Here is a 19,982-nt window from a genome sequence, read left to right on the forward strand (position 1 = left end):
ATTAAACTAATGAAAAACTAGCTCAAAACTTTAAATGAACAAAAAGAATTAAAGATGTAATTTTATTACACAGATCTAGTTAATATGAATTGTTTCACCATGTCAAATGAGAAGTTATATATAATTTTTAAGCAAAATTCAAAGTAAAACTAATTTTTTTACAATTAAAAATTAGAAACGATAAATAGATTGTTCACATTTTGATGAAAAATTCGTGTAATGACTAGGTATGAATATAAGAATAGGTAATATGTATTTTTTTTAATTGAGTAAGAGATTGAAATTAGTATATATTTGTTGTGTTTTTGTCCCAATATTCATACTTCTCTTTATTCTGTTACTTTTTAAAATACTAAATAGTTATGGTTTATTAGATAATTGTGATATATATATATATATATATATATATATATATATATATATATTCTTTTAGTAATTTGTTTTACTTACTTTTTTCTTGAATTCTTTTGATTGTTTGACTTATTTTATATTTATAAAATTTACATTTTTGTTTTCTTTGTATAGTTATAATAGTGTGTTAAATTTTAATGTATTATAACCTTTATAATTAGATAAAGGAAGTAACTATTTGAAGTATTTTTAAATTCAAATATTTGTTTTTTATAATCTTTTAATATTTTTTTAACTTTTTAAACATTATTTTATTAATGTTTTCAAAATTTATTAGATGATTTTTATGTTATAAATTTTTATTTATATATAATTGAGTAATAATTTATAGGATTCTTTCATTTTTATTTAAGTTATATTATTATTATTTTTAAATATTTTAAATCGAATACATTCTTTTTTTGATATAGAATATTTAATAATATTATATTTCTTGTAAAAATTAATTAATTAATATCAAAACAATTAGAAAAACATTGAAATAATTAAAAAACATATGAGGACAAATATGAAAAAAAGTTTTCTATCTATTGAATATTAGAATAAAAAAGAATTTAAATTTTTTACGATGAATTTCTTATTCCCTTCCCCTGTCTCCAATAAAACCTTCTCTGTTCTCCCATTCTACCAGTAAAAGACAAGCACACCTTCATTTTCTGTACTGTTAGTTTACGAATAAACATTACCGATCCTAAAGATATGCAATCCGCACAACAAAATATAAATATACATGCAACCTCATGATTTTGTTTTAAATATATAATAGTTTCTGATTTTGTGTAATCTCTGATCTGATTTAAAGCCACAATTATTAGTAATCACCTTACAGATTTTAAAAAGATACATTATTCTCCATAGAAACACCACCTTATCAATCTTATTCAATCCGAGAAAAAGGAACTAGAATCTAAGACGAGGGCTTCATTTCAGATATGATGGCATCAGCCAGCTGATCATGAGCTTCTTCCCACGCATTCTTCATTGCCTCTGACCACATTTCAGGCACTGCTTCTTTTACGGTCTCCAAAAGTGCCATTTTTGTTACCTTAACAAACCAAAACAATCAGAATGTACACATACCTCAAAATGCTCATGTTTTAAGAATATATACACATACCTCAAAATGCTCCGGTGCAACACCGGCTTTAAAATGAGAAGCACCTAATTTTTTCAAGTTTGATTCCCTCACAGTCACTTTACCAGCTTTCCTCAGTTGAGCAGCCGAGTCACAGGTCTGAAATAACAAAAACAACATGGCATGAAGTGATGATAAAGATGAAATGAATGAAGTGATAAAATTACCATGACAAAGACAGCCATGGCATGGGGCTTCAGCTTCGGGTTTTCCTCCAAAGGGACGTTAGAATCTTTCAAGAACGAGAACATTGGCCGAGCTGCAGGAGCAATCTCCAATATTCTAGACGTTAAATTCAAAGTCTGGTATCAGTCATGATAAGTTCAATTGTTGAAAAAGATGCAGTGCGTTGTACTAATTAGCAGTTCGTGATTGAAAAAGTTGAAGAAATTCGTGTAGCTTACTTTTTGAAGAACTTGACACTGTGTTCTCCAGCATTCTTCTTCATTGCTGCCCATGATTTGACCACAAGAGCTTCTTGCTCTTCTGTGAAAACTCTTCCTTCCATGTTTGTAAGTGGTGGTATGAGACTGTGATATGATAGAAGTGGTTGGTGTTGTGGCTTGCTTTTATAGACAGGTTCCTTCAAGATGAGGTTGCCCCTTCAATGCTATGGGTAGGCGTTTGTCTGGCACGTTCTTTGATTCTGATATTTTCAAGAAAAAAAAAAGTATCAATTAAAATATTAAATTAGTCATCAATTTTTATAAAGAGGAGTATTAAAATATGAGTCTATATTAATAACTAGTATTTGTACTCCTCAAACGCATAGGATTTTTAAAATTTATAATATAGTTATTATATTAATTTGTGTTTACAAAAATATAATTACAATTTAATACAATATCTTATTATATAAAATTAAATAATAATATTTGTATTATTTTTATAAAGAGAATATATTTAAGATATTTATATATATTTTTTATAAAATGTATGGTATATAATTTTTTAAAACAATATATAGTCAATGATTATATTGTATAGACATATTCATCCGTAACGAGTGGACAAAATTATCATAAATGTATTAAAAACATCATCAGATCAATAAATAAACACATTTGTCTAATTGAAATTGTTAAACTTGTCTAAATAAGAGTGTAGATAAATTCGCTTAATCATAGTATGTACAAAGTTGTATATTAAGCATCTGTATTAAGTATTAATAGATTCATTTAATCAATACAAACAAACTTATCTAACGTATACGACTAGATTCATCTAATTTTTGTATGGACAAAGTCATGTTGTGTTTGTTATTACTCATCTAATCGATGTATAAACAGACTCATGTATGAAGTTCGTCTAATATGTATTCATAGACTCATTTAATCATTATATGAATATATTCGTCTAATGTATATTGCTAGACTTGTCTAATCAATGTATGGGTAAACACGTTTTATGTATATTATTAGACGCGTCAAATCAGTATATTGACAAACTCGTCTAATGTGTGTTGATAGACTCGTATAATTATTGTATGGAAAAAGTATTCTGGTATGTATTCATAGACTTGTTTAATTAATGTATACTCGCCTAATATTATTAGTAGAAGTGCATTAAATGAAGAGCTTTAGATGTATGGTAGAAGTATCTTAATGCATCGTTTGGTAAGTTCACTCATATAGTATGATGGACTCAAACTTATATTGTTTGATTTTATATCATTTGATAAGTTATTTTGTATTGTCTGATCAATTCATTAGTGAGTCTTTTATTAGTTAGTTATTGAGTCATCTAGTGAATTTATTCTAGTATATTTTCTGATTAGTTTATTCTAGTATATGTTTGATAAGTTCATTATACTATATTATTTACGTATTAATTCGTCTAATGATTTTGCTTGTATCATCTTATCATGTATCATTTTTTGTATGAATCATATAGAACTTTATTTATTATTTATGTAATTTACTATTTATTTATTTTATTTATATTAATAATTTATCATGTATATTTATAATTATTATTATTATTATGGTTAAATATGTTTTTATCCTTAAACTATCATGCGATTTTAATTTTCGTCCCTCTTTGAAACTTTGATATATTTTCATCCTTCTCCTTTTAAAAAGTTCCAGATATAGTCTTCCACAACCAATAACATTAGTCTTCTTCTAACGTGGCTAACGATATATCACATAACATGTTGCATACTATAACATGTGGTTGTCATGTCATCATCTTCCCTACCAGAAACCCTAACACCATGAACCACCGTCAGCCACTGCCCATTGACACGAGCGACTACTTCACAAACCACCAAGAGTCCTCAATCGTGGTGAATCACGGCCACAACCCACTAATGTCGTTGGTCATAGAGGACTATATCTGAAACTTTTTAAAAGAAGTAAGATAAAAATAAATTAAAATTTTGAAGAAGGACGAAAACTAAAATCAGATAATAGTTTAGGAACCAAAAATATAGTTAACTTAATTATTATTTATATTCACTATTATTTTTTACAAATTTTTTCTTTATTCTTATTTATTTATATTTATATTATTTGTTACTATTTATTATATAATATATTATTTAGTGTAATTTATATTTATTATTATCAGTTAACATTTTTTATTATTTATTCTAAATTATTTTATTATATATTCATATGAAAGCACATCTTTAAGACATGGAGCATTAGGTATTCATACTTATCATTAAATTATACGAAAATGAAATATTTATTAGACTTGTGTGTCATAAGGAAATTATGTTTTATTAAATCTAAATATTTATTAAAATTTATTATGAATCATTTATTACTGGTTATTATCTATTATTCATACTAATTATCATTTATTATATAATTTATATTATTTATTATGAATTGTTTTATTATATATTTAAATGAAAACACATGTCTTTAAGACATGAAGCATTAGTTATTCAAACTACGATAAGTGAAATATTTATTAGACTTGTACGACATTAAAGAAATTATGCTTTTAGTAAATCTAAATATTTATTCTTATTTATTATAAATTACTTATATTTATTATACCATTTATATTATTTATTATCATTTAACTTCATTAGTAATTTCATCTTTAAATATATGTTTTTATTTCCTTTTATCCTTATATTTATTTTTTTAATTGAGTTTCTATTTTTTTCTTCAAAAAAATAATTGAGTTTTTATTTCAGTAAAAATATTCAATATGATTATTTTTGTTAAATAATATTAATTTCATTTGAAGATGTTACCTATCAAAATTTAAATATATCACATATTAAAATTTGTAATATTTACTACTTGCAAAGTGTTAGTGTCAAATTTAAAGAGATTCCGAAATAGAAAATCATTTGGATCTTAAAGTCACAAACTTAGATTTTTACACACAACACCTTCAAATAATGTTAATTATAATTTAATAAAAGTGGGTTACATTAATGAAATAAAAAATTTAAATATAGAAATTAAATTACAAACTTGTTGTTTATATTTATTATTATCAATTATTATTTATTATGATTTATTATATATTCATATATCAAAGCACATTTCTTTAGACCTGTATTCAAACACATCAATTAAGATTATACGATAATTAAATATTTATTAGACTCGTATGACATTAATGAAATTATGTTTTTTACTTAATCCAAACATGTATTCACATGTTTCAAATTGAGAACAAAAACAAAAGATAATAGAAAAAAAATATATATTTACAAACAAACAAAAACTTTATATACTTCTTCATTCACCTCCAAAACAATTTTGTTACAATTCTTTTATCCAAACATGAATAATTCCTTTTGAACCTTAGCATTTCCAGCATGATGTGTCTTCTGTCATGTTACGAGCTTCAACAGAAATAGGTCAAATCCCAACACATCTGTTCTTTCAAAAGACTGTCCATGTGACTTCCTGTAGTTACATGTGAATCCCTTTTATCTAAGACCTTGCTCCATTCCAACCATGGCTTTTAACGACAATCTCTGTGTGAGGATAAGGAAGAAGAGAAATTCACTAAAAGCAAGAGACATAGGAATTTAATATAAAAAATAATGTATTAAAGGAACAAGGAGAATAAACAGCATGAATTATGTTAACACACAATTTTAACATGCACTGAATTATATTATTGATCTCACCGAGAATGCAAGAGTGGTGACAAGATTTTAACGTAGTTTTAGAAATTCTTGTTAATTGGAAATGAGCTTTTTGTTATTGAGAAAAAAAGAAGTTTATCTCAAAAAGACTCTATGACATCTATGTTAGTAAGAGAGGTTAAAATTTTATGAATAGAATAAATATAAGTGTTTAAGAAGTGAATATTCCTTAAAAATAACATGAATCATAATTTATATTTTTATTGAAAATAATATTTATTTCAAAATTATGATATTAAATAGTTAAAATTAGTTATGATATATAAATATGATGAAATAAAAAATGAATTTGAACTGTATTATAATAAAAAAAAAACTTCAATGTGTTTTAGACTTAGGAACAATTCGTATAATATATATAGTATAGACTCAGAATAATATGCCATCAACTCAACTTTTATTAGAAGAAAAACAAAGTACAGACTAACACACTAATCGAATCATAAAGCACTTGTGTTAACAATATATTACACATCATATTAATAATATTTTCAAATTCAACGACCAATTAAACACGTGCATAATATTTCCATAATTCATGCGATGGCAGGGGTAGGACACGTGGCTTTTTCTGCCAAAATAAAGTAATGATTTCTTATTCATTCTGCAAAAATAAAGTAATGATTAGTGTTTGGACTTACTAATTAATTGTTTCATATTTGATTAATGTAATTATGGTTTTCTTAAAGATCTTTCATTCAAATCCTTAAAATGTAAAATCATTATTAAATTGTCGTGTTTATTCAAAATTTCTCCCATTTTCAAAATAAAGGATGAACTGCAACACCTACCAAAACCAAGACACTCAGCCACTGAATATAACATTTTCAAAAGCATATTGACAAAAGGTAGAACGAAGGAACAAAAGAAAGGGAGAAGAAAGTGAACTGATATACAATGCAGAGTACAAAAGCCATTGTCAACCACATCCATAGTTTATATCAGGAGTTGCAGCAACAGCTGAAAATGGAATTTCAACCCTCTCTTTCACTAGGCATCGCGCTTCCCCATTTTCCCACACCATTATTTTCCCAGGTGGACACTGAGTACTTGGTCTCTCACCCCCATTTTTAGTTGTAGATCTCTCCACATTTTCTACTCTGTGACGCCAGCCTTGCACGCTGAAACGTGTGCCTAACTTAGGCCCGAAACCAGACAAACTTAATATTGATACCACGCCAGCTACCGTGAGCATTGTTTTGGCTGCAGAAGTTATAAAAAATCCCAATCCTTTTCTCGAATTTTTAGCCCCATTTTCAACGAGATTTTGATCTTTTTCACGGAGATTCTTGTTGGTCTCAATCATTGGATCAAGCGTCATTAACCCATTGCGACCAGACTTGTTCACGGAAGGAATCTGCGAGAGATATTCCTTGTCCATAGACACAGAGTAGGGAGGGCGGCTAGGATATGGAGGAAGTAGTAGATCATTGCTGTGCTCCACTGTTTCACTAGCAAAAGTGGAAGCTTCATGTATCACTTCCAATTCCTTACCTTTGTACTCAGAGAGCTTGTCAATTAACATTTTGCGACTGTTTTCAATCTCAGCCAAGGCAATTTCTCTTTCATATCGCTGTTGTTGCTGCAGAACCTAAAAAAAGCACAACGATACATATGATTCGCAAAACTCTTATCTCAATCATAATTTGATTATTTTCTCATAGCAAAGCATAAAAATCATAAAACTTTAAAAATCATCTTACAAGCATTAATACAAGCTCAAAATAATAAATAAAATCATATTTTCGCAGCGTCACAAAGTAGGAAAGAGTGTGAAGGACTGATGGCATACTGATCACACACTTCCAAACTCCAACGAGTCAAGTTCCATTTCACATTGTGGATTTGCAAGGCCAAGAATGAAGAAACCATTAATTTAGAATGTAAATATGCAATGCAAGGGAAAACTGTATTTCTAACAAAGCACAAACGTAGACACACCATGTTTCCACAATAGTCAAAACAAACATCTAAATACAATCCGGGACAGTTTAGTTTGAGAAAATGCTTTCTGTTTTCAGTTTTCATTACAAAAAATACCAATTTACTTATTATTTTCAAGGGTCTGCATAAAACTAATGAAAAGGTGTATTCATTCATTAGTAAGGTGGTATTTTCTCAATCCATGAAGCACCTCAACACCTAGACTGCAAATACACTGCAGATACCTGTGGTGACAGTTAACCACAGGCGTTACTGAACTTGAACATGTACAGTTAACCACTTTGGTCACAAAAATGGAGTTTATTGGCATTTGATTATCGACAAGAATGAACAAAAGCCGGTAAGCTACAAAACTTCCATAACGTACCAAGACCACCACTCAAATCTCGAACTCACTAACTGAGGCAGCAGAAAATCAAATACCCAACCAACAAGCTATGAAAAACAAATACAATCTAGGATATCCCACAATTCCCAACCGCCAAAAAAGCCCCAAATAAAAATAAAGAAAAGAAAAGAAACCTAATTTTGAAATATGGCACCTGCAAAGAAGAAAGTTGGGTCTCCAAGGCTTCAAGGGCATCGCAAATGTTGAGAAGGCGCTCGGTGGCTTCTTCATCGTCGTCGTCGGCGTGCGGCGTGGGACCATTGGCGGTGTCGGTTCTGTGGATGCAATTGGTGATTTTCAATCGAAGTTCTGTGGCTCTGGCCAACACTAACCCTATGCCTTCCTCTTCCATTCTCCTCTTTCTCTCTCTCCCTCTGTCTCTCTGTCTCTCTTTGTTTGTTTCCTTTGTTCGGTTCTTTTCTACCCTAAATTCAATGCTTGTAATTTCAATTTCAATTTCATAATATTAATTTTGTGAATTTCAAAGAGAAAAAGAAAAGTTTGACATGAAATCCAAACCCGCCAAATGCTTTCCAGTGGTGGGGATTGTGATCCAGTGATTCTGGTGCGCCAGAGAGAAAGAAAATCTACGCTCATTAACTTTTGCGCTTTTGTCAAACTTCCCAAACAGACAAACATTAATATCAAAACTTTTTTTATCATTTCCACAAATTACTTTTCAATTTTCATCTCTTTTCTTTTATTTAATTTATTTCAGTGTGTTAAAATACTAATTTATTACCCTGTTAACCACCTATATATATATATATATATATATATATATATATATATATATATATATATATATATATATATTACTATTTGCACAAATGTCTAGAAAAATTTAGGGTTTATAAAAGTATAAGATGAAAATTGGATTGGATGGATTTAGGGAATTTTTCTTTTAAAAGTAGTATTCTTTCACCTTTTGGATTGCCGTGGGGCTATGATTCTCTAACCTGTTCGTGAAATATAGTAGAAATTATTAGCAAAATATCTCCTAAGAAACAAAAGAAAATGTGATGAGTTGGAAAGAATATTTCAACAGAAAAATTATATTACCAAGTAGGAAAATGATACTTGAACAACCATTTTTGACAATATTTAGACACGCGCACACGTGTCAAAATCTGAGTGGTCCAGTTGGAAAAATTAAATGAAAATGGACCACTCAGATTTTGACACGTGTGCGCGTGTCTAAATGTTGTCAAAAATGGTTGTTGAAGTATCATTTTCCTACCAAGTAATAAAAAATAACTACTTTTCAAAGATTATTAATTCATAAAAAATTATTGTTGTAGAATCTTTATATAACCCTTACCGAATTCTTATCCTTATTTAACCTTTACCTAAGTTTTAGGTTGAATTCTTATAATTCTCCTATTAATTAGTTCTTCTATTTATATATTAGTTATTTTATTGATTTTTAAGTAAAGTGGAATTTCATACTCATATTTATTGATGTTTTTTTGTTTACATATTAGTTATTTAATTTAATTTTTTATGAGTTGTGAGATTTCAGACGATGAATCCTAACAATTTTTTCTTCAATTAGTTTTTCGATCATTTTTACTTAAATATATTAGTCTTTTTAACGTGGGAGTTCAAATTCAAATTGAATACTAAAAATTTCCATTTATGAGTCTTTCGACTTATATATATCATCTTACTTATTTTAACCATTAATCTTTAACTTAAAACCTTCTCTTTTTTACATATTTTCATATTAGTCATTTTTACCCTTATGCAGTTCCAAAACTCATATTTAATACTAACGACATTCTTATCAATATGTTTATGGTTCTTAACATTTTCTTGAAGATCATAGGATACATTTTCATGTCTATCAACATAAATTAAGTTGGTGATTAGATATATTTGTATTCATAGCTTTCACCATAAAAGAGTGAAATAACTACTTGTAAGATATTTTCTTCTATTCTACAGACCTTGACTCTTATACTGTTGTAGGGAGTTTTATAAAATATTTATAATATCTTAATCTTGATTTTATAATTCTAAAATAAGAACTAATTTCTAAAACTAAAATGTTTCTTAAAAATTAATTTAAATAAAAAATATTAAGTAAATATTCTAAAAAAACTTCAATATAAACTCTCATTTTCTTCTTAACTAGAGCTTTCTAAATCTTTTGTTACCAAACTCACTGTATAATGTATTTTTATAATTTATTTCATACTTATGAACAGTGAATATTCAGTAAATGTTTTGGGGTGTCAAATTTCTATAAGGATACAAAATTTTTGAAAATGTTAAATATATAAAATATCATAAAATACAAAAGATAATAATACTAGTGAAAGAGAAGACTATAAAATAAAATACACAGTATAATTTTTTTTTATGTTATTTAAACAATTGACATTCCCGACAATTAGTTTCAACTATTCTGAAGAATCTAATTATAAGGTGAGTTGTAATTTGTAATCATGAATTATTGTCGTATTTAGAAGCTTGTTTTGATTTGAGAGAGAAAAGAGGTTTCAGATAAAGAGGATCAAATGTGAGAGGCACGTGCACCTTGATTTCCATTTTTTTTATATGCATGCATGAAGGAGCGTGAATTAAAATGCAAAACCAAGCATACAATACCATCATCATCACATAAATACAATGTTTTGATGTTTTTGAAAAAAATCAATTTTGTTTTTCCCAAAGTTTTTAATGGTATTATTAGCCTTTTGTTTTTGGCCAAGAACAATACTTACATTTTCAAAAGCAATAGTCAGTAGCAATGGTAATTAGGCCCCTGAGAGTGAGAGATGCTCTAGTATACCGTGACCATGTGCAGGCTATAAAATCCGGTTTGGTATCAAGCATTTTCACTTGTAATCAACTCATTCATCTTTATTCCAACCATGGCCTTTTGCAAGAGGCCCACAAACTGTTCGATGAAATTCCCCACCCCAATGTGTTCTCTTGGAATGTCATAATTATGGCTTACATAAAAGCACACAACTTGCCTCACGCACAAGCTCTTTTTGACTCAGCCTCTCACAGAGATTTGGTTTCTTATAATTCCATGTTGTCGGCTTATGTTGGCTCCGATGGGTACGAGACTGAGGCACTTGATTTGTTTACTAGAATGCAATCTGCACGTGACACAATTGGGATTGATGAGTTCACTCTCACGACCATTCTTAACCTTGCTGCCAAACTACGTGTGCTGCTTTATGGGAAGCAGATGCATTCATATATGGTGAAAACTGCAAATGATTTAAGTAAGTTTTCTTTGAGTTCTCTCATAGACATGTACTCTAAATGTGGTTCGTTTCAAGATGCATGTACTGCATTTAGCGGTTGTGATGGGATGGTGGACTTAATTTCAAAGAATGCAATGGTTGCAGCTTGTTGTAGGGAAAAAAAGATGACCATGGCCCTAAATATATTTTGGAAAAATCCTGAATTAAATGATACTGTGTCTTGGAATACATTAATTGCAGGGTACGCCCAGAACGGCTATGCGGAGAAATCACTTACCTTGTTTGTTGTGATGACTGAAAATGGTATTGGTTTCAACGAACACACTTTAGCAAGTGTTTTGAGTGCTTGCACAGGTCTAAAATGTGTAAAGCTTGGCAAATCTGTTCATGCTTGGGTTTTGAAAAGTGGTTACAGTTCAAATAAATTTATTAGCAGTGGCATTATCGACTTCTACTCTAAGTGTGGGAATATCAGATATGCCGAGTTAGTCAATGCAGAAATTGAGATTAAAAGTCCATTTTCAGTTGCTTCATTGATAGCAGGCTACTCATCTCAAGGTAACATGGAAGAAGCCCAAAGGCTTTTTGATTCACTCTTGGAAAGAAACTCAGTTGTATGGACAGCTCTATGTTCTGGCTATGTCAAATCACAACAATGTGAGGAAGTCTTCAAACTTTTCAAAGAGTTTTTAACTAAAGAAGCAGTAGTCCCTGATACAGCGATCATTATCAGTGTGCTTGGTGCCTGTGCCATACAAGCTACCCTTAGTTTGGGAAAGGAAAGTCATGCTTACATCTTGAGAATGAGATTTCATGTGGATAAGAAATTACTGAGTGCTTTGATTGATATGTACTCAAAATGTGGAAATGTTACTTATGCTGAGAAAATCTTCCAACTGGTTACTGATAGTGATAGAGATGCAATCTTATACAATATCATGATTGCTGGTTATGCTCATCATGGTTATGAAAATAAAGCAATTTATCTTTTTCAGGAAATGCTGAATAAAAGTGTCAAGCCAGATGCAGTCACTTTTATTGCTCTTCTATCAGCTTGTCGGCACAGTGGATTAGTTGAACTAGGAGAGCAATTTTTTATTTCCATGGAACAAGATTACAATGTATTGCCGGATATTTACCACTATGCATGTATGGTTGATATGTATGGAAGGGCTAATAAACTAGAAAAGTCAGTAGAATTCATGAGGAAGATTCCCATACCAATAGATGCTACAATCTGGGGTGCATTTCTTAATGCTTGTCAGATGAGCAGTGATACAGCACTTGTCAAACGGGCAGAAGAGGAGCTATTAAAAGTTGAAGCAGATAACGGGTCTAGATATGTGCAGTTGGCCAATGCCTATGCTGCCACAGGGAAGTGGGATGAGATGGGAAGAATAAGAAAGAAAATGAGAGGATACGAGGCTAAGAAGCTTGCTGGTTGCAGTTGGATATTTGTGGAAAATGGTATTCATGTATTTACTTCTGGTGATACATCTCATTCAAAAGCAGATGCAATATATTCAACTTTAATGCGCTTGAATGGGAAACTGTATTTATCTTTCGTAGAGCTGAATCAACTTAATGAAATTCAGGCTGGTATTTAGGATATACTTTGATGGTTAACTAGCCAATGCCACTAAAATTGGATGCTCTGCCGCATAAGGATCATAGAGCCACCATCCAATGCAGCATGCTTATAGATAGTATTTGCAGTAGTCAATAGGAATTATAATACTACAACAAAAACGGTTGGAAGACTATTTTCTTCATGAAAGTGCATTTGATGATTTCGAAGAGGTGCATTTGATGACATGTCCTCCTTACATACAAATATTTGATGTTGTCACATCCTATTCTATCCTATCACAGTAAAATCATGGCAAATGAAGTAAAGAGCAAAACAGCTGTAAGTTGGCCTGATGAGATGACTTGGTAAATTCACTGTCGGGATTCAAACTATTTATGGAGATACATGTCGAGAGAATTTATTCCTTTTGAGTTGAAGTTTTGGTAGATTACAGATTCTGTGAAGGCAGTTATTCAAGGTGGAAAAGGTGGTGCTCTACAATCTACACGACCAACTGTCTCATATTTGGTGGCACATGGAACATAATGAAGGATTAATGCTCCGTGATTATGAAACTCCGTGGTGATTCCACCCTGGTGTGTTGGTGCTGCTATGGGTGATCTGAAGCGTGGGAATGGAAACAAAGAAACATGTCTTGAATTCCTGTGCTCTATTTCGGTTTTCAAGCATGTGAGGAGCTAAGACAAAACCAGCTCTGTGATTGCCGCTGTAGTTGATTGTTGAGTTTTGGTTTTGCTGCTGTTTTGTGGAGACGACGTTCTTTAGGTATGAAGTCCAGATTCCAACAACACTATCAAGGCAGAGGTGGATCCTTGCAGGGGAAAGATAAGCAGTTTGAAGATAAAAGGACCCTTTTGCAACCATGACACACAGCAAGAGTCCATCCTTCTCCTTGTGCAGTTTTTCTGCGCCTTCAAGTCAAGTATTTAGGAAGGACTTGGGAGTTTGCATGACTCCTCGGAAATATTTTAGATACAGTTGATCTGTTATATTCATGGTTTGTTAAGAATTCAGTAATCTGTCTACCACTAGAGTAAATGTATTAATTCCTCAAAGAAAAATCGGGAATTTATGCTCCTATCCAGATAACTTTAATTTGTAGCAACAATTGAAATTTAAACTTATATATTTAGTATCTCAAATTTGGGATTAGATCGTTTTTATTCTCAAAATTTAAAATTGAACTTTAGTTTATGTAATTTGAAAAAAAAAAATGTTTTATTCTCTGTCCAAAACATAACTCATGGTTTCACTTGGTTAATAAATTACAACTTGTTACTTGATAAACTATTTTGGTTCTACATTCTTGCCATCAATAACTCTTTCCCATTGAAAGCGTTTTAAGTACAAAGCATTTGGTATTGAAATAAAAAAAGTTTTTGTATGTCAAATTATAGAGATTAAAATGATCAATTTTAAATTTGAAGGATCGAAAACAAACTTATCATGAACTTGAATGAATAAAAAAAATGCTTGAGTGTTAAAATCTAAATTTTTTTTAGAGTTAATGATTTTCTTTTCAGTCATTCTCTCGTTATCTTTCATGCTGTTTGACCAAAAGGCAATAAGAATGTGCTTTAGAATTGCTGTGCTGGGTGTCAATAATGATTTCTGCTGAGCAGACACAGAAAAAGTATCCAGGATTGAAATATCATACTAAGCTGATGTCGATGAAAAGAATCAAGAATATACATCCATTAACTGAAAAGGACCTTAAGATAGGGAGTTATGAAGCAAAAATTAGTTAAACCTTTGCTTTCTATCTGAAGTACATCTTTCTCTGCTTCGTATTCCCACCTTAGTGACTCACCATCCTTGGTTTAATATCTTCACGGATATAACGCAGGCAACTATTATTCACCTGTTATGTTTTGAAGCAGACAAATTTGCTTCTTGCTCGTTACACCTGTGCTTACCACCAAATGCAAGTTTTGGATAGACAGATGATTATTCTACCCACACAAGTACATGAATCCTACCGAGGAATGTCATTACCAAGCTAATTCCTTTGAAATCAAGTAATGGAAAGTGAAGTTATGAGGAGTTAATTCAATGTTTTTCAAGCTTGACTTTGAATGAAACTCTTGAATGCTCTTCCTTTGAGAATCGGGTAGATAAGGCTTAATCATCTCCATCAAATCAGATGCTCCTCGACCTGAATTTTTTGCAAAGGAATCAACCATCTTTGGGAGAACTACTTTCTGTTCTTTGCTTATGGTGATGTTGGACTGAATGTATTCCTCTTTGGCACATTGTAGCTCTTCAAATACTCTCTTAGGTGTGTACAAACGAACCTGAGAAGGTTGCAACAAGGACCAGGTGAATTTATGAGAAAATGACCGATAAAAGGGGTTTCTTTAAAGCAGGAGGCTGTGAAAGCTACATATATGTCAAGTACAGAATCTTATGTGCTATTTATAACCTTAACCTAAGAAAAAGGCAAGAATTTCTGAAAACTTTCACTAATCCAAATAAATTTATTCTAACCTATCAATGTTTCAATTTGGTAATTACATCTTAAGATACAGAATTTTCTGTTTCCTTGAGTTAGGTGAATACAACAAAAATTGTAGGTGAACGTATCCTTTTACTTAAAAATACAGAAAGACCAGAAGTCTACCGCAGGATCAGAATGGCTTCCTGTGCAAAGAGCAAATAGTAATAAAGGTTCTGGACGATGTATTGCATATCCTTTTCTTGCATCTCTAACCTTTGGTTTTGTCATTGAAGGAAACCACAACCGCAGCCACTAGTAGAAAAAGAAAGGTGCAATACTGAGTTAAGAAAAGCATACGGACGACAGTTTGATCTATGCCAAACTTGTTTGGTTATTGTGTAAAATGAAATATGCAGTCTTCTTTGAGGCTTCTGGAAATCAGATTTACCTGTCCTGGGCGAGGCATTCTGCATCCCAGAATGAAGTTCTGTATCTGGTCTACGCTTATAGTATGTCCACCAATGTTATACGCAGCCTGAATATCCTAGCTTATTTTAGTAAATGTCACATACCAGTCAATTCCATGGAGTTTTATGAACGAGAAACTTACCTTTAGTACTGAAGACATTCTCTTAACATTGTTGGCTGAAATTCCATAAACTAACAAGGCCTGTGGAGGAAAGCGAGGAGGATGACAATGGTTCTGATTTGGAGCAATAACATGCACGAGATAAAAAACAAAAATTAAGAGATTCAGAAATTTTACATGCATTGCTAAGGAATTGTGCACATTAATCCAAAAGGAAAGCTTTTCTTCATGCCTCATATTTCTAGGATTAACGTCTTCCAGCCGAGAAACAAGTGACCTGCAAGAAAGTAGGATATGATGTTGTTCTTCCAGACAAAAGAAATCATCTAACCAAATTTGCATACCACAGTTGATAACTTCAATATTCAAGGTAAAAAATGTAATGTGTAGCTTCATCATCCAACTAGTAGATTATTTAGAAGAGAAACTTTGAATCTAAATAAAATATGATAAAAAGCATTATGCACTATAAGATGGCTCACCTAAATCTCCGTAGCATGTATTCAATTTCTTTTAATTTCTGATTATCTGTGCACAATTTCTGTATCCTTGTCATTGAGCAATAAGGTTCGCTAAATTCTTTGCACCCCCTGACATGGAAAGGGTTAGTGGAGTTTAGATTGAAGGATGAGTGTTTCTTCCATTGTGATCCCCACTTACTACCCTGGCTCTGTGAAGATAACTCGTTACCACAAGATGAGTACGAAATAGGGGATGAAGCATTTTTATGATCAAGAGAAGGTGGTTCTGCAAGTTCACAATATATAGCTGATATGCACTTAATCATCTCCTCAGAAAGCCAATTGGGTGTTTCTGGAACGTAATCAACATAGCTACTCCCAAGATGCTCGGCCAGACTTGTTGAACTGAATTTAGCAAACTGAGTTTGCTGCTGAAATAAAATTTGGAAGCCGGATATTAGAGAATGCTGCATAACAAATAAAAGGATGTAACCAGTTTTCTGGTTTTCATTATACTTACCTCCAACATGGATAATGGCAGAGAATGGTAAGAGTCAACTACAGCTTTGGATTCAATGTTCCCAGGAGAAGCTTCAATTGAGCATGCTGTTCGTTGAGATAGTGCAGAGTGACATCGATGAATACTAGAGTCCAAGACAGTTTCTGATTCTAACTGGTTATTGCATTCCTTAAGGCGAAAGCCAACAGAATTTCTGGGTGAAATGACATTACTACAGTTCACAGCAGAAATTTCTTTGTCAGAAATAGCACCATTGCTGGGCACTGCAGATATTACTTTATTTGTGTCTGAAGCTAATTCCAATCTTCTCTCCTTAGGTGATAAAGATGAAATTTGTTGATCAAATCTTTTCCGATACAAAGAGAGTAGGTATTGTTCCAAATACACAACTTCTAATTCTAATATTCCAATTTCCTGAATCAGTTCCTTTGCAGCCTAAAATTACATAAGAGATGTATATAATGGATAGTCAGAAGCAAGACCCAAAAATTTCAACTGAGAAAGTAAAAACTGTACATGTATGTAACTGTACCTTGGGTATTGCATTTTCTAATGCAGCATCCTGTGAAAAAGGCAGATAACGTGCTTTCTCTAATGCGCGCCTTATCACGAATTGTTGCTGTAATCGTTTTTGAAGCTGCAGAATCTTCAGAGATATAAAAACTATAGATTATGAAAAGCTATGTACCAAATGCACATAAATACAATGAATACTGCATTATTTAACTATAGGTTTATCTAAGCCATGTATAAAAAGGAGAATTCCAATCATTGCCTTCAATATTACTGTTATTCTTACTAGAAATGTCTCCACAAAAAGAACTGTGCTGTCATAAGCCTACTACTAGCTGATTGTATAGTGACAACTTAATTATCAGTCAAGATTTGTACCTCTTGAGTCAAAGAGCTTTGAAGATCAATATTATTGTATTGCCTCGTCTTGGATTCAATGCTGTGTTTTAGTTTCCCCAGTTCCTTTTTCTGATATAAAAGAAAGAGAAAATTACTAAGTTAAAAGTATTAGCTTCTATGTGCTGAAAATCATTCTTCTATAAGAATGCTAAAAACTGCGCTAATAAAGGAATGGAAAATGCTCTCTATATAATGCTCAAAAATATTCATCAAGAAGGTAAATGTGGTATGAGAGAAAAGGAGAGATACCAGTTCAGGACGATAAGAAGCTTCACTGATGTTCTCTAATCCATCTGCCATGACTCTTCTTTTCATTGGGTCACTGCCAAACAGTAAACAAAAATATCAAAATAGGAAGCAGAGAATGTCATCATTACAGTTAACATGGTCCTGTTAGCCTGCAAAACCAATGAAAAAAGCTTCCTCATAAGACCTGTTTTGGCAAGGAGGTGAAACAAATAGAAGGTTGAACCTGAGTTTTTTAAAATACTTATTAGAAAATACATAAAAACAAACAAATTTAAATTCCTTCAATCTTACATAAAGCTTCTATTTCATAATTACCCTTATCTTCAAATCTAAGCATCATTCTCAATAAAATTAATTGAAGGAAATTTAGGAAATATACATCTTTATTGTATAAAAACAAGAATATTAAATGAAGTTTAAGTATGAAAATAGTTAATTTCGATTATAATTGAGTCCAGAGGGAATATTAACTCTTGGGTTGATTTAGTGTTACGATCTTGTGAACAAAGTAAGATTACCTATATTTAATGGCATAAATCTGAAGAAGCCAAAGTTCTGGATAACTTGAAGAACCATTATTTGGTTAAAAAATGAATGTACTGAAGAAGAAGAAGAAGAAGAAGAAGAAGAAGAAGGAGAAGAAAAAGATGTGTGGCGCTGCAACTCGGTCTTCAATTTATTTGGTTTAGAAAGACAAAAGTTGGTGAAATGAGAAAGTGACAACAAATACTGAAAAAAGAAAGAAGAGAAAATGTCGAAAGTAGGAAAGAATTGTGTCTGGAAAAACCTGTTGGAGCGCTTGTGACTTGAAATTGAAACAGTTGGGTCCATGAGCTTGAATTGCTTGAAAACAGAATCGCGCCACTCTATTCCATGCATGTTAGTGTCAGATTGGCTTAAACACTGTCAATGAATGCACCAAAAATCATTAATGCCACACACACACAAGGACCAGATATTGACAAAGTTTCATAAATGTAAGGTCAAAATGGCAAGATACATCCAAAATGCATTAATTTAAAGCATAGCTGCGCTTACAAGCAGCAGAATCTCCTCTCTGATGGAATGCGACTTCTCGCCCAGTGAAGCTTTTTCAAAGCTGAATCGATTTGGTGGTTCAAAATCCAAACAGCCTCTCAGTTATATCTATTTCAATTCCAAAAACATATTCTTTTTTTCATATATACGTCTGGTATATGTTATTCTCAACCACTATGGTACAAATACAAGAAGGGTATACTTGTGTTGTACTGCTGTTGACAAACAATCTATGAAGAACATATGACCACCTTTTTTTAATTTTTGACCAACCCACCCTTTTTTGATAAAGCTGTTGTGGTTTTTGCATTTCATCAAAAGAAGAAAAATCAAGTCATAGCTTTTGTAGAATGTATTCCAAAGTAAAACTTAGGGATTACAAAAGAATGATATGACAAGAAACATGGAGGCAAACTGAGATATGTGTATCGCAGAATATGTAATCAACAATGATGCAAATATGTTGCATGCATGTCAAAAGGCACTCCAACTTTGAAGCTTTTGTGCTGGTTGGCTTTATGCACTGCATTAAAAGAATCACATAAGTTTAGTTTTTTCCTTTATCTCATAGCAGTGTCTAAAAGCTGAGACCTTCACCATTTAGAATAGAGCATAGTGACAAAAACACAGACTGTGATTAAGATGGCAGTTTGTTGGACAATGGACTTACATAATGCATCACCGCACAGTTCCATCCACTCGTGCACTTGGTCTCTTTTCTATGCCATTCCAAGGGCAAACTCCCATGTGATACATCTCACAAATCATTTACCATCATTTGGTTGAAATGGTAAAAGTTTAGTGTTCTTGAAGTTTGATCAACTCATATTAATTTCCTTCTTAATCCTTATACTTGATTAAAAAAATGGGTTTAACCAGACAGTATATCTCTTGGTTTAAAGTGAAACATGACCCCTAATTGTTTATACTAAACTAAGACAAATGTTACCTACTAAT

General features: G+C 31.6%; 4 protein-coding genes across 9 annotated transcripts; 1 reads left to right on the forward strand and 3 right to left on the reverse strand.

Moving 5' to 3' along the window:
- Positions 1-1,132: 1,132 nt before the first annotated feature.
- LOC148201809 (anaerobic nitrite reductase Hb1-like) lies at positions 1,133-2,109 on the reverse strand. Its single transcript, XM_088108969.1, has 4 exons — positions 1,951-2,109; positions 1,714-1,828; positions 1,529-1,645; positions 1,133-1,456 (listed from the first exon to the last, which is right to left on the reverse strand). Exons 1-4 carry the CDS (start codon positions 2,052-2,054, stop codon positions 1,319-1,321), a joined length of 474 nt encoding a protein of 157 aa, XP_087965095.1. The 5' UTR covers positions 2,055-2,109; the 3' UTR covers positions 1,133-1,318.
- Positions 2,110-6,544: 4,435 nt separating this feature from the next.
- LOC148201810 (plastid division protein PDV2-like) lies at positions 6,545-8,628 on the reverse strand. 2 transcript variants are annotated; one of them, XM_088108967.1, is made up of 3 exons: positions 8,524-8,628; positions 8,159-8,429; positions 6,545-7,263 (listed from the first exon to the last, which is right to left on the reverse strand). In XM_088108967.1, the coding sequence occupies exons 2-3, from the start codon at positions 8,354-8,356 to the stop codon at positions 6,592-6,594; spliced, it is 870 nt and encodes a 289-aa protein (XP_087965093.1). In that variant the 5' UTR covers positions 8,357-8,429; positions 8,524-8,628; the 3' UTR covers positions 6,545-6,591. The 2 variants fall into 2 exon arrangements, with proteins under 2 accessions (XP_087965093.1, XP_087965092.1); XM_088108966.1 differs by having other exon boundaries at positions 8,159-8,598.
- Positions 8,629-10,402: 1,774 nt separating this feature from the next.
- LOC124829005 (LOW protein: PPR containing-like protein) lies at positions 10,403-13,960 on the forward strand. The gene has a single exon (XM_047302420.2). It carries the CDS (start codon positions 10,760-10,762, stop codon positions 12,833-12,835), a length of 2,076 nt encoding a protein of 691 aa, XP_047158376.1. The 5' UTR covers positions 10,403-10,759; the 3' UTR covers positions 12,836-13,960.
- Positions 13,961-14,455: 495 nt separating this feature from the next.
- On the reverse strand, positions 14,456-19,278 carry LOC124829006 (uncharacterized). 5 transcript variants are annotated; one of them, XM_088110171.1, is made up of 12 exons: positions 19,026-19,278; positions 18,775-18,890; positions 17,988-18,060; positions 17,718-17,807; positions 17,359-17,463; positions 16,827-17,261; positions 16,328-16,734; positions 16,023-16,122; positions 15,867-15,926; positions 15,705-15,791; positions 15,440-15,568; positions 14,456-15,113 (listed from the first exon to the last, which is right to left on the reverse strand). In XM_088110171.1, the coding sequence occupies exons 2-12, from the start codon at positions 18,864-18,866 to the stop codon at positions 14,811-14,813; spliced, it is 1,881 nt and encodes a 626-aa protein (XP_087966297.1). In that variant the 5' UTR covers positions 18,867-18,890; positions 19,026-19,278; the 3' UTR covers positions 14,456-14,810. The 5 variants fall into 5 exon arrangements, with proteins under 5 accessions (XP_087966297.1, XP_087966296.1, XP_087966295.1 ...); XM_088110170.1 differs by having other exon boundaries at positions 16,328-16,737; positions 19,026-19,277; XM_088110169.1 differs by having other exon boundaries at positions 17,359-17,472; positions 19,026-19,277.
- Between the last annotated feature and the right edge of the window lie 704 nt (positions 19,279-19,982).

This window comes from Vigna umbellata, chromosome 3 (assembly GCF_029865625.1).
Source record: "Vigna umbellata cultivar VRB3 chromosome 3, Vumbellata_1.0, whole genome shotgun sequence".
Lineage (NCBI taxonomy): Eukaryota > Viridiplantae > Streptophyta > Magnoliopsida > Fabales > Fabaceae > Vigna > Vigna umbellata.

Bases quoted from the DNA above. Each gene is read 5' to 3' on its own strand.
- LOC148201809 (XM_088108969.1), bottom strand. From the start codon at position 2,054: ATGGAAGGAAGAGTTTTCACAGAAGAGCAAGAAGCTCTTGTGGTCAAA. The intron at 1,646-1,713 runs GTAATTTTATCA...TTGTTATTTCAG, and splicing joins CCATGGCTGTCTTTGTCATG to ACCTGTGACTCGGCTGCTCA. The intron at 1,457-1,528 runs GTATGTGTATAT...TGGTTTGTTAAG, and splicing joins TTGCACCGGAGCATTTTGAG to GTAACAAAAATGGCACTTTT.
- LOC148201810 (XM_088108967.1), bottom strand. From the start codon at position 8,356: ATGGAAGAGGAAGGCATAGGGTTAGTGTTGGCCAGAGCCACAGAACTT. The intron at 7,264-8,158 runs GTGCCATATTTC...TGCTTTTTTTAG, and splicing joins CCCAACTTTCTTCTTTGCAG to GTTCTGCAGCAACAACAGCG.
- LOC124829005 (XM_047302420.2), top strand. From the start codon at position 10,760: ATGGTAATTAGGCCCCTGAGAGTGAGAGATGCTCTAGTATACCGTGAC.
- LOC124829006 (XM_088110168.1), bottom strand. From the start codon at position 18,866: ATGCATGGAATAGAGTGGCGCGATTCTGTTTTCAAGCAATTCAAGCTC. The intron at 18,061-18,774 runs GTTTTTCCAGAC...ACTGTTTGGCAG, and splicing joins AGTCACAAGCGCTCCAACAG to TGACCCAATGAAAAGAAGAG. The intron at 15,792-15,866 runs GTAAGTTTCTCG...TAGGATATTCAG, and splicing joins GAATGTCTTCAGTACTAAAG to GCTGCGTATAACATTGGTGG.